This window comes from Podarcis liolepis (assembly GCF_965112155.1).
Source record: "Podarcis liolepis genome assembly, chromosome: 13".
NCBI lineage: Eukaryota > Metazoa > Chordata > Lepidosauria > Squamata > Lacertidae > Podarcis > Podarcis liolepis.
In genome coordinates, this window is record NC_139573.1 from 380,976 (window position 1) to 396,908 (window position 15,933).

Consider the following 15,933-nt stretch of genomic DNA (forward strand, 5'->3'; position numbering starts at 1 on the left):
CCTATTTTCTGGGATGGATTTTGTTTGGCCCAGCTATGAAATTTGCTCCACCTCTTATGCCAGCCATCTTTTTGGGTCAACCAGAAACACACAGCCAAAATAAAAAAATCTGCCAGAAGCTACTTCCATTTCCCTAACCACTCTGAAGCCCACATCTTAAAAAGGACTGGGCAGTTTGGACCAGCCTGATCCTTGTTTAAAAAGGCATAACTGGAGGAAGCATATTCACAACAAATCAGTAGATGGCCCTCCATGCAAAGTGAGTCCGTTTGGTTTATTGTGTTTAGCAAACAGCCTTTACAAACATCCATGCAAAGTGTGCTGTGGGGGGATTTGAATCCCTGGGGCCGAAGGTGTGCTGTTGAGCTCTATCAAAATCTGGGAGCTTCATCACATAGAGATTTATGTATGGAATTTCAAAATGTATATTATGATCGAACAGGGTATTAGAGGTTACTGACTATAACTGCTTCCCAAAGCTCTAGCAGAGTTTCCCTGGCGGCAGACGACAGAACTGCAGGCACACTCAAATGCACAGTGAAGAATTACTTTATGCAAACATTTTCAGCTACTACAAACATGTTAGTTGCTACTATTTACAAAACTATTTACAGTTCTTCTCCTTCATTGGCATGGTATACTTTTAATCTTATGATAAACAATCCTGCCTCAAATTGCAAACTCACAGCTTCTCCTTTTAACTGCATCTCCAGCTGACTCCAGTGAAGCTGGCACTGCCACACATTGAAGAAACTGCTGTAATGCTTTTTTAACTTAAAGGAACCTTATCTGTTTCTTTAAAGAATGTATTCCTAACACCCCTTCTCATTCGAACAGAAACAGATACAGGATTATGAAACATATACAAACATATTCACATATCATGTAATACAATTCCCAGCATTGTGACCAGTTCTGCGTGTTTTTCGGACGTGACAGGTTTTGTAAAAAATGTCTGCAGTGTTTTGCTTACTTGCACAATACTTCAACATTATCAGGTTTTCTTTCACATTTTATTTTACATTCTGATATTTAATTTCAATATGTTTTGTTTTGCCTTTAAACTGCTCAGAACCCACCAATGAGATTACTACTTAATTACCCTCCCCCACGTGTACTGGATAATTATATTTCACACCTAAGTCATTGAGGATCTGTACATAATATTTCATTTTGTTACATAGTTCTACTAATGCACAGTACTCAGCTTCTGTTGAGGACGTAACCACAATTCCCTGTTTTCTGGCAAAGTGGGAAGGGAGCTGCTTACACCCGTAAAGCATGTAAGCAGGTGGAAGCAGCTCCTCTCCAACTTTCCTGCTTCAAAGCAACCACGGAGGAGGGAAGTGGCTGCAGCGGATTCCCTCCTCCCGGGCTCCCGTGGTGGCCTCAGACAATCCTTTGGCTGCAAGGGGAATCCCTCCCTCCCTTAATTCAGGATGCTACAGTCTACAGATGCTGTGGCTGCCTGCCCTTTTCCCTGAGCTGTAAAAGCACCTTCAAGAGGGTGGTGGGAGGTGACACAGTTGTCTTCCAGATGGGCAAAGAACCATCCTCCCCACACTAAACATGACAGCAAGCCTCACACTCAGATTTGAAGCAAAAATGGGAACCTAGGAAGCTGCCTTATAAGGAGTCGGACCCACTACTCCATCTAGCTTAGTAATGGCAACACTGACTGGCAGACGTTTGCCAGGGTTTCAGGCCTGGAGAAGCCGGGGATTGAACGTGTGGTGTTCTGTATGCAAAGCCACTGAGGTTACAGCTGTTCCCTTTTTTAAAAAACTAAGATTGTAGTCCTCATGGTTCTGAAGAAAAGGCTAATTTAAACAGGAACAGAGGGACCTTCCCTGTACCACGTCAGGACCCCTGAGCCCACTGAGCTCAGTTTTGTCTTCACTGATGGGCAGAGGCTCACCTGGGCTTCAGGATACCCACCCTCAGCCCTACCCAGAGAAGCTTTCAAGGACTGAACTTGGGATCTTCTCCATGCTCTCCCCATTGAGCTATGATGGCTCCCTCCCCTGCTCCTCTGCAGGAGGCCTATCTCGGCCTGTCATTATAATGTATATATGTCAAGGGCTTTGAGATGCATATAAAGTCAGGCTCAGCATTATTAACTGGACTTAGATAAGCCATGGTTCCCCTTCCTTCCCTCCTCTGAGGCTCGCTTTAAAGGAGCAAAGCGGACAGGAGCCGCCCGCTTTGCTGCTTTAAATAGTTTAGTACAACATTTGATTCAAAATATTTTTTTTCGTGTTTTCCTCCTCTAAAAACTAGGTGCGCCTTATGGAGCGAAAAATATGGTACATAATAAAAACAAAAACGAAACATACCAATATTCTCCTCCCACAAAGAGACTTAAAAGGATAACATTTAATTGGCCAAAGGCCTGATTGTTAAGTTGTACTTACTTAAACACACTTCCAAACTCTCAGCCAATCAACTGCCCCTCCCCCCAGCTAATATTACCTTAAATCTATTATAATATATTAGTTGATTTACTTTTATTACATAAATTACTTTGCTAGAGGAGTATACAACTTTAAATACAAACACCAGACATGCACAAACAATTTCTAAGAGTCTCATGGGAGAGCCAGTGTAGTATATTGCCTAGAGCAGGGATGTCCAACAGGTCGATCGCGAGGTTTTGGTAGATCGTTGTTGATCGCTACCTTGCCCTGCCCCGATGTCATCCTTCGGTGAGCTACTGTTCCTCTTTGACCCCAAAATAATGTAAAAATGTTGCACCCCCTCCCCCAAAAAAGCTAACCAACCCCCCTAAAAATGGGGCTTTGACCTGAACCCCTAAAAATGGGGGTAGATCACTGCCAGTTTTTAAATCTGTGAGTAGATCGCAGTCTCTTGGAAGTTGGCCACCCCTGGCCTACAGGATTCGACTACACCCTGGGAGACCTGGGTTCAAATCCCTCCTTGGCCATGAAGCTCACTGGGAGACCTTGGGGAGCCTAACCTAACTCTCAGTTATTCTCATGATTGAAAAGGAGGTGAAGAACCATGTGACCCCACAAGAACAGAACAAGAAAGGAGATTCTGACTAAACATCAAGAAGATGTGTTGCAGTTGGTTAGACTAGATGACCCTCAAGATTCCTCCCAAAGCTACTATTCTATAATTCCAGGATTTCCCCCGCTGTGAGTTCTTTCATGGGAAGTGAGATTTCCTTCCAGCTCTTTCCACATTCCAAGCACTGATATGGTTTCTCCCTGTGTGAATTCTTTGATGGGAAGTGAGAGTTCGCTTGAAGGTGAATCTCTTTCCGCACTCTTGGCATTGAAATGGTTTCCCCCAGTGTGAATTCTCTTATGTCGCCATAACTCTTTTCTTGCAGCAAAGCACTTTGTGCATTCCAAGCACTGATACGGCTTCTCCCCTGTATGAATTCTTTGATGAGAAGTGAGACTGTCCTTCCTGGAAAAGCTCTTTCCACATTCCACACACTGGTATGGTTTCTCTCCGCTGTGAATACTCCGATGTCGATGGAAGTATCTGCTTGTAGTGAAGAACTTTCCACATTCCAAGCACTGATATGGTTTTTCACCACTGTGAATCCTCTGATGTAGACGGAAGTATCTGCTTGTAGTGAAATATTTTCCACATTCCAAGCACTGATATGGTTTCTCCCATCTATGAATTATTCGATGGGAAGTGAGATAAGAGCTGCGACTGAAGCTCTTCCCACATTCCAAACAATGGTATGGTTTCTCCCCTGTATGAATTCTTTGATGGGACGTAAGATTGGCCCTCTGACTGAAGCTCTTCCCACATTCCAAGCACTGATATGGTTTCTCCCCACTGTGAATTCTCTTATGTTGATGAAAGTCACTTCTTGTAGTAAAGCACTTCTCACATTCCAAGCACTGATATGGTTTCTCTCCTGTATGAGTTCTTTGATGGGAAGTAAGACTATTCTTCCTACTGAAACTCTTTCCACACTCCAAACATTGATATGGTTTCTCCCCTGTATGAATTCTTAAATGAGAAGTGAGAGGGCTGCTCTGACTGAAGCTCTTCCCACATTCCAAGCACTGATATGGCTTCTCTCCCGTATGAATTCTTTTATGGGCTTTGAGATGTGAGCTGTGATTGAAGCTCTTTCCACATAACAAGCACTGAAATGGTTTCTCCCCTGTATGAATTCTTTGATGGGAAGCGAGATTGCTGCTGTCACTGAAGCTTTTTCCACACTCCAAACACGGATAGGGTTTCTTCCCAATAGGATTTCTTTGATGGGAAGTGGCATGGGAGCTCTGACTGAAGTTTTCCCCACACTCCAAATCTTGATATGGCTTCTCCACTGTGTGGATTTTGTTGTGTTGTCCCTTGTTCTTAATTTCTGATTCATCATCAACTGCAATGAAGAGAGGAACAAATCAGAGCCTAAGAAAGAAATATTTATGGGAAATTCAGATTCAAAAAGCTTGTTCTTGTTTGGGATGAAATTTCTTTGACTCAATCATCAAACCAACTCCATCTGCAAGGTCAGAAGTCTTTTTGAATATGAATTGGATTCTCTACCAATTACCTAGGGTGCAGGGGAGAATTAAACTACTGGGTAATGACAGAATTCTAAATGGGTCTGGAAAATATCTCAAAAAAGCTCAAAACTAAGTACTGCTGATTTCAAAAGATTAAAATGAATATATAGTTCTGAAACTTTGCCTTTAGCTTCAAAGCTACACTGTTTGTAAATCTCTGTTCTCGGTTTGTTTTTTCTATGTGAAATAAAGTGCAGAGAAGCAGAGACAGTCAAGGGAGGAGAACTAATAGATCATAATTAGTAAATCATAGCAAAAATAACAATGAATGCCTTTTGATTTTTTATATGTCATAACCAACAGCTAAGAGACGAAATGTGCAGAATGGTTGGAGAGGTTTGAGAGACTGCAGATGAGAGAATGGACAGAATCTGTTGGGGAAAAACCTGAGTCAGCAGTAGATGAAGAAAAGTCCATAGCTTTACAACTGTATGAAGGGAAGAAAGAAAGAAAGAAAGAAAGAAAGAAAGAAAGAAAGGAAGGAAGGAAGGAAGGAAGGAAGGAAGGAAGGAAGGAAGGAAGGAAGGAAGGAAGGAAGGAAAGAAAGAAAGAAAGAAAGAAAGAAAGAAAGAAAGAAAGAAAGAAAGAAAGCTGTTCCTAAGCCAGAAGCTACAGTTTAGAACTGGATATGGAACAACTGATTGTTTCAAAACAATCAGAAAGCCTGTCCACATCCTGATCCTTGTGCAAAAAGAGAGAAGCAGAGGAACAATATCCACAGACAAAACAGTCCCCAGGCCTCCATTCAAGGTGAGCTGTGGGGGTGTGAGAATCCCAGGTGCTCTAGGTGGCAACGTTGGGATCCATCCAAATATGGGAGGTTTGTCCCAGAGAAATATCTATTGAATTCCAAAGCAGATATGATGACCCAAGAGGGAACTTTACCCAGAGAGATCATGGTCCTACAAGTCTCCTCCATGACTTCCTTATGCAGAGCTCTCTGGGCAGGATCCAGCAACGCCCACTCCTCAGCCGTGAAACAAACAGCAACATCTTCAAAAGAAACTGAGCTCTGAAAGAAAAATATCCTTCTCTTAGGCAGCATAAAAATCATTTCCTGCACGTTGCTCTTTTGCTTCCTGCCTGGGTTGTTCTAATCGGATTGGTCTGCCGCACATTCTGATTATTGGTGCTTATTTTATTGAACTCCATGTTGTTTTATTCAGATCAATATGTCTGTGTTCCAGTTTGCCAAATGGAAGAATCCCTCTCTCCTCTCCCTAAGTTTTGTTCTGGAATGAAAAGACTATCCAGATGTCCTAAAAACAATTTGTAAGAAATAATACTAACGACATTCAGCGTTAAGGTGAATTGGCAACTCATTATCCTCAGAGCATAACCCTTCATTAATGGCATTTTCAGCCTTTGTTAAGGGCAGCTTTGACAGAAGCAATGCGGAGGGGAGAGATTTGTTCTGTCTCACCCCTCATCCTTCCTCCCCCCCGGCTCCTTCCCCGCACCTGATCCGGTTCCTCAGCCGCTGCTTCCCCTCCACCAGGAGGAAGAGATGGAGGAGGAGGTCTTGCCGGCATCCTTCTTTCACCTGCGAGAGACAAAGGGAAGTGGGGAGACCGGAGTGCAGGATGCTTCTCTCAGAGGTGCATTTGGGAGTTTGTCCCCATTTCATATTTTAGTTATGTTCAAATAGATCTCATCTCCTTTGGGTTCTTGGCCCCAAGTGGCTTCTCCCAAAAGATTAGTTTCAGAATCAACAGAATGGAATCAAAAGAAGAAAAACTTCCTTTCTCCTTACCCAGCGGCTTCTCTCTGGTGTCCAACGAAGTCCTCTCTGCCTCAGAGGAATCTGGTCCCGTTTCTGCCAAGAGATCCCTTTCCTGAAAGAGCAACAAGAATTTGTAATAGAGAATGTAGAGAATGGTTAAAAAAGGGAAAAGGATGAGCAATTAGAGAATCTGGAGATGGGTTTGAGAAGGAATGGCTGGGGCAAAAAAAAAGGATGGGATTTAGGGATCTTCTCCCTCCTGTTGGAGCCCCTTGGGAGCATCCAGAGGAACGTCTCTCTCACCTGCTTCCTCTCCTCCGCCTGACTCAGGAGGAAACCTTCGGCCAGGGCCACTGCCTGGGAACTGGTCTCTGCTCCGCATTCCCTCACCCAGCTCCCCATCTCCGGCGGAAGGACAGCCAGGAACTGCTCCAAGATCACCAGGTCCAGCATCTCAGCTTTCGTGTGCCTTTCTGGCTTCAGCCACAGGTGGCAAAGGTGGTAGAGTTGGCTGCAAAGTTCTCGGGGTCCTTTGGCCTCCTGGGAGCAGAACTGCCTGAACTGCTGGCTCTGCACCTCTGAGCGAAGGGTGTCCTCCTCTCCCAGGATCTTCTGCCCAGAGCTTTCCCAGAATCCCCCACTGCTCCCAGTTTCCATAGCATGGCCTCTTCCTGCTCCAGAGCCAGCTGAGTCTTGTTCATCCATCTTTAGGAAGGAATCCATCATTTCTTTGGCCAAGTTCTGCCTGTCTCAATTAGAGGTGCTGGCAAACTCTACAAAGGAAATATATTGTTCTGTTATAAAATTGACGCGCTGTCAGGAGAATAGAAAGGTTCTCTGAGCAAGTGTGGATGAGTCTTGCTAGGAACCAGAGTATGACTACATCACAGGCCAGACTCTGAGCTTTATTTAAGAAGGAAAGGAAGAAGAAAGGAGAAGAAGAAGAAATCCTCTTGCCCTCCTGGAAGGAAAGTGACCAGGCCAAATGTGGAGGCAACGGAAGAGATTTTTGGCAGACGAATGAGCCTGGTGGCTCCTGCCTCTCGGTGTTTTCAGCCCAGGGATAGAAGCAGAACAGTGATGGAGAAGGGAATCATTTGTTCCAAGTGTGGACACTCGTCTCTCTTGAGGGTCCTCATCCTGGGCTCCTCAAGAGTTGCTCTCCCTCCCAGGGCACATTTCTGCTTCTAGCACTTTGCATCTCCAACATCTCCAGACAGACTCCTGGGGTGGGATCCCTTTTTCTTGTTCTGAGGGCCAGATCCTGATCTGGCCAAGCCCCTGAGGGCCACATGCATGAGACTAGGGTCCTGTGGGCGGGAAAGTGCTAAAAAGCAAATAAAGCACAACTCAGTTTCTTTCTGTCACTGCAACTTGTTTTAAATGGCTTTTAAAATTGTATTTTAATGGTGTCCTCTTCCCTGGGAACTTAAGGGAAAGCATGGGTTATAAATTATTATTATTACTATTAATAGTAGTAGTAGTAGTTACACAGCTTAACCTTTGCAGAGCCAGATATGCGCTGCTATTTGGACACCCCTGAGGAGTGGGATTGCCAAGAGAGAGGAGAAGTGAGGGAAAGGGAGCCCCCGTTTTCCGCAGAGAAGGAAGCTGTGCTGCGTCCAAAGGATTTCCCTCATAACTGAGGAAAGGAATGAGAGGGAGGAAAGAGGAACCGAGGGAAGCATTTCACCTCCTCTTCTAGGAACCTGAAAAGAAAAGCTGTGCATTTACTTCTTTGTTTTAAGGCCTGCAAGCTCTTTAGGTTTCGTGTCATGAAGAAGTTCACTGTTTCCTGAAAGGACACAACTCCTGACCCTTCTTTGTTTTACCAACTTGGTTTTGTAAATCAAACCTTTCTTATCCATTCAACGTCTCCCTGAGTCTCCAAGCATCTAAGCTTTCCCTCACACAAAACCCAAGAGAGAACCTGTGGTGGTTAAATATATATCTATATCTCTAGGAGTCATAGAGAGTTGGAGGGTTTGCCTCAACTGGTGGAAGAGTCGTGACAGGAAGTCTAACTCAGGAGGAGAATGAATTACTGCAGAAAGTGGTCTCTTTTTCACCTCTGGTGGACCTGCCCTAGGGTTAAGGCCTTCTGGGAAATGATATATAATGAATTGAAAAAGGTATTTAAGTATACCTTCTCTAAGAAACCAGAGGCCTTCCTTTTGGGTATTGTTGGTCAGAGGGTGTTAAAGAAGGATCGAACATTTTTTATGTATGCGACAACAGCAGCAAGAATACTCATCGCAAAACACTGGAAGACCCAAGATTTGCCCACCGTGGAAGAATGGCAGACGCAACTGATAGACTACATGGAACTGGCTGAAATGACTGACAGAGTCCGAGACCTGGGAGAAGAGGCAGTGGAAGAGGACTGGAAGAAGTTTAAAGACTATTTACAAAAACATTGTAAATTGTATGAATGCTAAGAAGGATGCAGGACTGAAATCAACATGGCACCAGCAACTTAGTTGAAAGAAATATGAGAATAAGTAAGATCTGAGATATAAGATAAACTTTGGAATAACATTATGTCTAAATTAAGTATTTAACTATTTGATAATAATGCTTAAAGTCGGGGACATAATATTTGAAAACTACAAAATAAGTGTTGAAATAAGGTGATAAATTGCTGTTCATAATTCTACAATTGGGAACACAGAAATGGGAGATGTGAGGAAGTCCAAAAGCTTAAGAAAAGATGGATGTAGAACATTTGATTTTGTGGTGTGTTTGTTTTCATATGTTACCTTTGTTGTTTCTTTTCTGTTGTTTTTTTGTGTTTTGTATTGTGTTATATGTGAATTTAATGTTTAAAATCCTTAATAAATATTAAAAAAAGAAAGAAAGTGGTCTCTTTTTTTGTGAGGGAAAGAGAGTTCTGTGAGGAGAAGGCCCCGCCGTGAGCCAGGACTCCTGAAGGGAAGCAGAAACGGAGGGAGAAACCTCTGAGGGAATTTCAGTCAGGAGACAAAATGGAGGAAAGCCAAACCTGACAGAGAAGCTCAGGCTTGGAAGGAAAGAGATTCAGTTGGCGGGAAAAAGGGGGACCAGGAAAAAGAGAAGAGAAAACGTCCAAGATTGTGAGGCAACACTCCTGCGGAAGATGCAGAAAGTGAGACCTAAAAAGAAATGTCCCTCCGCCCGGAGATGAAGGCAGAGAAGGGAGAAATGGATTCCCTCAGGGGGGAAAAGGGGGAATTCCCAGAGACCAGGCGGGAAAAGGCAGGCAAGAAGAAGAAGAAGAAGAAGAAGAAGAAGAAGAAGAAGAAGAAGCCTTTCTCTTTGGTCTTGAAAGGACTTGGAAAGGGGAGAAAAGGGAAATCACTTCAGAGACGCTGGTCAAGCGGAGCAGAGCCGGCCGGGGAGAGAGAGAGTTATGGGGAGGACTATAAATGCAATTAATAATAATAATAATAATAATAAATAATAATAATGGCAGCCCAGGAGGGGCTGAGGGGATTGAGGGATCTGAGGGGACTTGAATCCAGGCCAAGATGGTGCAAAGAGAGGCCAGAATCTGGCAGGGAAATGGCGGCCTGGAGGCTGAGGCGAAGGAGGCAGGAACTATTATTATTATTTAATTATTCATTTAATTGATTTTCATTTTATGAAATGACAGGAATTAGGGTGCCTTTGGGCTGTTTATCTATTCCCACTTGTGTCTGCCTGAACCCACATTCACACAAGTGAATACAGATGCCTTTAATCTGATAATTCTTACATTTGGAAGCTGCCTAGCAGAGATCAGAAACTCTGGTGCGGTTTTTTTAAATGTCGGCGCAGATTTTGTTTAAGAGGACAGTTCCATCAAGGATGCAAAGACAAGTTATACTTAATTTTTCTATCTGCCACCAGAGAAACCAGTTTCTTAGCTGGTGAACTTCGGATTTTAAAATAATAATAATACTATGCAGATTAGTCCTCTAGTGCCTTTATTTGTTTTCATTCATAGCTGCAGGGACAACTTACAAACACATAAATAAAAATATGTAGGATTATGATGAGGCTCAATTCAACACTTTGCTGATCAAATTAATTTGTTTAATTTGTATACCATCCTATACCCACAGGTCTCAGGGTGCTCACAACATAAAATCACAATATTAAAAACACAAAATATATAATAAAAACAACAAAAACCAATAACCCCCCAAGAGGAGTCTGGGAAGAGATAGATGGGCAAATACTTTTAGGTAATGACTTAGCCCAGCAGAAGAAGTCGCCCAGAGTGGCTGGGGAAACCGACTCAGACAGGTGGGGTATAATTATTATTATTATTATTATTATTATTATTATTATTATTATTATTATTAAATGCAGGAACCAGGAGTAGGCCTTAAATTCCCCAGCCACAGGCATGAGTATCTGAGCCACAGGCCCCTCAGCCGAGCACAGAGAACATAATGCGGAGGGGGAGGGGGAAGTCCAGGGGTCAAGAACCTCCAAAATATATTGTTTTGTTATATTGGTATGAATGCAAACAAAAAATCTTTAAAAGAAAATATTAAAAAAGAAAAAATGATGCAGTGGAATTATTATTATTATTATTATTATTATTATTATTGAAGAATTATCATCACCACCACCATTTCCAGGCTGCAAAGTACTGTATTTTTCGCTCTATAAGACGCACCAGACCACAAGATGCACCAAGTTTTTGGAGGAGGAAAACAAGAAAAAAATAATTCTGAATCTCAGAAGCCAGAACAGCAAGAGGGATCACTGCACAGTGAAAGCAGCAATCCCTCTTGCTGTTCTGGCTTCTGGGATAGCCGCGCAGCCTGCATTCGCTCCATAAGACGCACACACATTTCCCCTTACTTTTTAGGAGGGAAAAAGTGAGTCTTGTAGAGCAAAAAATACGGTACTTAGCAGAGCAAAGGCAGGATGACTTTTAATAACGCGAAAAGATTGTTCAAAGTCCAGATGTTTCAAAAGAAGATTGACTGCCTACCCTCCAACATTTCTCTAATGAATATAGGACCCTCCTATTCCATTATTATGATTATTCTACTATTTATACCCCACCCATTTGAGTGGGTTCCCCCAGCCACTCTGGGAGACTTCCAACATATAAATAAACATCTCAAAACTTCCATCCTCCAATGGCTCTGGGGTCAGAGAGCTGTAGGTTTGGAAGGGGCTCCTGAGGGTCATCCAGCCCAACCCGCTGCGATGCAGGGATCTCAACTCAAGCATCCCTGAGAGAGTCTTCCCAGGGGATCCTGCTCCTCTTTCCAGCAGGGCCTCTCCTGCCGCAGTTTCCTTGGCTGGGGAGACCTCCAGGGCTTCTCAGCAGGGCTCTCTGTTCAGTCCTAAAGATCCCCTGAACACCTGAGCGGCTGCATGTCTGAATGGGCACATGAGTGTCAGCCTGGAGTCCCGATGACTCCCTTGTCTGATTCACAAGTGGTGGTAAGGAAGCTTCACTCCAACTGAGGAGCTCAGCATCGGAGCAGGAGAGGAGGCCTGCAGGATGAGGCCATTGGGCCCCTCTGGACTCCCCCCCCCTTCCCACTGGGGCCTGAATGGGAAGCCCCCCCCAGCAACTGGGACTCAGCAGCATCTCTGGGGAGACAAGAGCTCAGCCCTCGAGGATGAAGCCCCCAGGAGCCTCTCCTCCTCCTCCTCCCTGCCCTGGTCCCAGCCTCGCCTCCTGGGGCGGGGAGTTCCGCAGGCTCGACTCTGCACCGCACCAAGAAGCGCTTGCTCTTCTCTGCCCTCCATCTTCCCACAAACTTTCTTTCTTTCTTGCATAGGTCAGGTTTTCCTATATATTTTTTGCGTACATTGTAATGTTTCTGCTGGGCGACAACCCCCCCCAGATGATCCATGCTTTGAACTGGGTTTCTTTGCAGCCCCCCCCCCCCCGCCAAAGGGCCAAGGAAGAAGAGCCGCAGGCGTCCAGCGAGCTCGCCCCCCCGGGCTTTGCAGAGAGGAAGGGGCAGGAGCCTCCTTGCCCCCCCCCGGACTTGGGGACCCCCCTGCTGCATGAACTGAGCGGCCCTCCCTCTGCCCCCCTTCTCCCCATTGCACCCTTTGCAAGAAGAGAGGAGAGACTCACCAGAGGCCAGAAGGGGCAGGGAGACAGCTGCCCCCCCCTTGCAGAAGGAGCCCCCCAGGAGAGAAGGAAGGGGGCAGGACCCTCTGCTCCCTGCCCCCCCCGTGCATGGGCTGAGAAGGCCCTCCCTGCCCCCCTGCAGCCCTGGGACCCGCCCCCCTTCCCCCCATTGCACCCTAGGCAAGAAGAGCAGAGACCCACCGGAGTCCCAAGAGACCCCCGATGCACGTGCGGAGAAGCACAGTGGCGTAGCGTGGGGGGTGCAGGGGGGGCGGCCGGACCGGGCGCAACACCTGGGGGTTAGGGTTAGGGGGCGCAAATCCACGGGTTAGGGGGCGCAAATTACTTGCCTTGCCCCGGGTGCTGATAACCCACGCTACGCCACGGGAGAAGCCCTTGGCCGGGAGGGGCTTCGGCTCAGGAGCCCACCCCCCCCCCGCCTGGATCTCCTCTCTCCTTTCTAGGAATCCAGCTTAGTGCCTTTTAACCCTTTGCAAGCCAGCGCAGCCCCGCTAGGCGACAGGGAGAAAAGCTGCTCTCTCTCTCTCTCTCTCTCTCTCTCTCTCTCTCTCTCTCTCTCTCTCTGCGCCGTCTCCAGGCCAGGCGGAATTCTGTCAATCAAGTTGCCTCTCACCCGCCTTTCCTCCAAACCAGACATCCCCAAACGCCACATAGGAAAGCCGGCCACCCCCTTGGTCATTTCGGCGGCCCTTTGCTGAAACTTTTCCCAACTCTACAAATATCCTTTTTGAGGAGAGGCGACCAAAACTGGAGACTGTGCCCCAAATGCAGTCGCACCATAGATTTCTATTTGCAGTTTTATTTTCCACTCCTTTCCTAACGATCCCTGGTGTGAAGTTTGTCTTTTTTCACAGCCCCCCCACACTGGGTCTACGGCTTCACTGAGCTGCCTGCTACAGCCCCCAAGGTCTCACTCCTGGTCCATCTCCACCAGTCCAGATTCCAGGAGTGAGTATGTGAAGTTAAGAGTTTTGCATAATGGGTCCTTGTCATCCTAGAAAAAGTGACAAGTGGGGTGCCGCAGGACCCGTTGTTGTTCAAAGTGTTTATAAATGACATGGATGAAAGAATTTAGGGATGCTCAACAAATTTGCAGATGACACCAAACTGGGAGGGACAGCTCATGCCATAGAAAACAGAATCAGAATTCAAAACGATCATAGCAGACTGGAGAACTGGGCCCAATCTAACAAAATGAATCTCAATAGGGACAAATGTCTGGTTCTTCACTTAAGCAGGATGGAGGGCTTAATATAGGATGGAGGACCCTTGGCTTTACATGTGAAAGGGATTTATGGGTCTCAGTGAACCACAAGCTGAACAGGAGTCAGCAAGGGAAGTCATAGTCCCACTCTATTCTGCCCTGGTCAGGCCACACCTGGAATACTGGGCACCACAATTTAAGAAGGATGCTGACAAGCTGGAACATGGGCCGAGGAGGGCAACCAAGATGATCAAGGGTCTGGAAATAAAGGCTTCTGGAAAAGAGGAGACGGAGAGAAGCCATCTTCAAGTATCTCAAGGGATGTCCAGGGGAACAGTCTCCCTCAGGAGGTTGTGGACTCTCTTTCACTGGAGGCTTTTAAACAAAGGTTGGATGACCATCTGCCAGGGATTCTTTAGTTGAGATTCCTGCATTGCAGGGGATTGGACTAGATGGCCCCTTAGGTCCCTTCCAACTCTTAGATCTTAGATCCAGAGTGAATGCAACAGCCAAGATCTTGACTATTGTCAGTCATCATGTTATTATTTCCGAAAGCAACTTGCTGACAGAAAGGCATTCAGTTTGCCATGTTTCTCCCCTGCAAGTCCCAATTAAGAGAGAATCATGCCCTGTACGCCCCACAATTGAATTGCAACATTCCCAGTGTGTCCACCTTGGATAGGAAAGGTTTCCCTATACAATTCTGAATGGGGAAATGGCAAGCGGCCAACGATGGCCAGGTGTATGCAGCAGCACATTGGATTAACAGTCTACGAGGCAAATCTTTCAGAGCCCCAGACTGGGAACGTGGCACACACAAGCGCACAAACCCTTTGTCGTCTTGGTCGCCCTGCTCTGCAAACGTTTCAGCTTGTCAAGGATGAAGCAGATCCAGAACTCTGGCACAGAAGGTTTGGCCACAGAGACATCAAAGTCACTGCGGAGTTGCAATGCAAGCAGCTTGCTGCAGGGACGAAGGCAAGCCAAAAGGCACCAGCCACAACCAGTGGCGTCAGTTGCATCACTGAGAAGAGTTGTTAAAGCTTCTTTTGCTTCATGTATAACAGAAAAGCACCAGAGTGTAGTGTACGCAGATATGTGTGGCACACTTAGGGAAGAATAAAGATAGTCTAATTTTTCTGGATGTTTTCTCAAGGTGCTTCTAAAAGAGAAAAGTGAAGCAGTGGAGACGTTCAGAAAATACCTTGCCATGCTGAGCAGCAAGTTTCAGAGGAAACTCACAACTCTGGTCAGCGACAGTGGAGGTGAGTTTACCTGGAGCCACATGAGAACCCTCCTGGAAGAGGAAGGGGAGGTGCGAGAGCCACACCATGCAACAAAACTCAATCATGAAGGAATGTTTCAGTCTCTTATGGAGATGACTAGGTGCATGCTGAGGGGCTCTGGACTCAGCAGGACATCTAATGGTGTTTGTCTTATCCATTGTCTCTAGACACACGCCTTCAACATTCAAACATATTACTCAACCAGTGTGCCGTGGCACTTTGGGGTGCCTTGAGTGATGGTCAGGGGTGCCGCGGGCATCTCCGGCCTCTGTCCTTCTTTCCTTCCCTCCCTTCCTCCTCTGATGCCCTCTCAGGTCTCTGCCTCCCAAAGGCTGGCATGGCTGTTTGCTGCAGAAGCCTTGGTCACAAGCTCCCCTGGTGAATGGTGCCTCTGGGGCAGACCAGGGGGTGCTGGTTAGCAGGAGCTGAAGCAGCTTCGGAGGAAGCAAGCAAGCGGGTGAGGGAGCCCAGCCAGCCCTTGCTGGTAGGAATGGACAGACAAGTCCCAGGCCCTGTGGGGCAGTGTGGGGAGGCACCTCTCTTTGGGGCAGCTCAGAGACCAGGGCAGCAGCAAAGGCTGTCCAGAGGACTCCCAAGGAGGAGAGGAGGCTGAGGGGACACTGCACAAGGGAGGGTGTTCGAAAAAGGGCGAGGGGCTGCCAGCTCTGCAGGCAAGAGGGGTGACTTAACGGGGCTCCTGAGCCCCACAGGGGTGCCACAGAAAGAAGGGAGCCGTGGACTCAAAAAGGCTGGAAACTTCTGGCTTAGCGTAACCACTAAGAATATTGAGCGGTTGATACAACAAAGTCTTGATTTTGGTCATTAACATAGTTAAAGAAAGAGATCCATGCGTCTTGGAAGGTGTCTCTATTCGTTATGCCTTTAATTGCCTTCCTGTGTCTGGCAAGACGCTCAGACATTGCTGTCTAGCTAGGTTTGCTTTTATGAAGAGCTCTAGATGAGCTCTGCTCATGCAGAGGTCTAGTTCGTCTCCCTGTGTTGGGCTGCCACCGCCTTCGCTCAGAGGGGCTCTGGCAGCGCCCACCCCCTCCTGCGCCCCCTCC

General features: G+C 46.3%; 1 protein-coding gene across 1 annotated transcript; it reads right to left on the reverse strand.

Moving 5' to 3' along the window:
- Nucleotides 1-533: 533 nt before the first annotated feature.
- On the reverse strand, nt 534-12,605 carry LOC310692015 (uncharacterized protein). Its single transcript, XM_083472374.1, has 6 exons — nt 12,560-12,605; nt 6,589-7,058; nt 6,316-6,397; nt 6,023-6,105; nt 5,448-5,574; nt 534-4,375 (listed from the first exon to the last, which is right to left on the reverse strand). Exons 2-6 carry the CDS (start codon nt 7,009-7,011, stop codon nt 3,129-3,131), a joined length of 1,962 nt encoding a protein of 653 aa, XP_083328500.1. The 5' UTR covers nt 7,012-7,058; nt 12,560-12,605; the 3' UTR covers nt 534-3,128.
- Nucleotides 12,606-15,933: the final 3,328 nt, after the last annotated feature.

Excerpts from the sequence above, each read along its gene's own strand:
- LOC310692015 (XM_083472374.1), bottom strand. The coding sequence starts at position 7,011 with ATGATGGATTCCTTCCTAAAGATGGATGAACAAGACTCAGCTGGCTCT. Across the intron at positions 6,398-6,588 it reads AGGCGGAGGAGAGGAAGCAG|GAAAGGGATCTCTTGGCAGA; the intron begins GTGAGAGAGACG and ends TTGCTCTTTCAG. Across the intron at positions 4,376-5,447 it reads TAGGACCATGATCTCTCTGG|TTGATGATGAATCAGAAATT; the intron begins GTAAAGTTCCCT and ends TCTTCATTGCAG.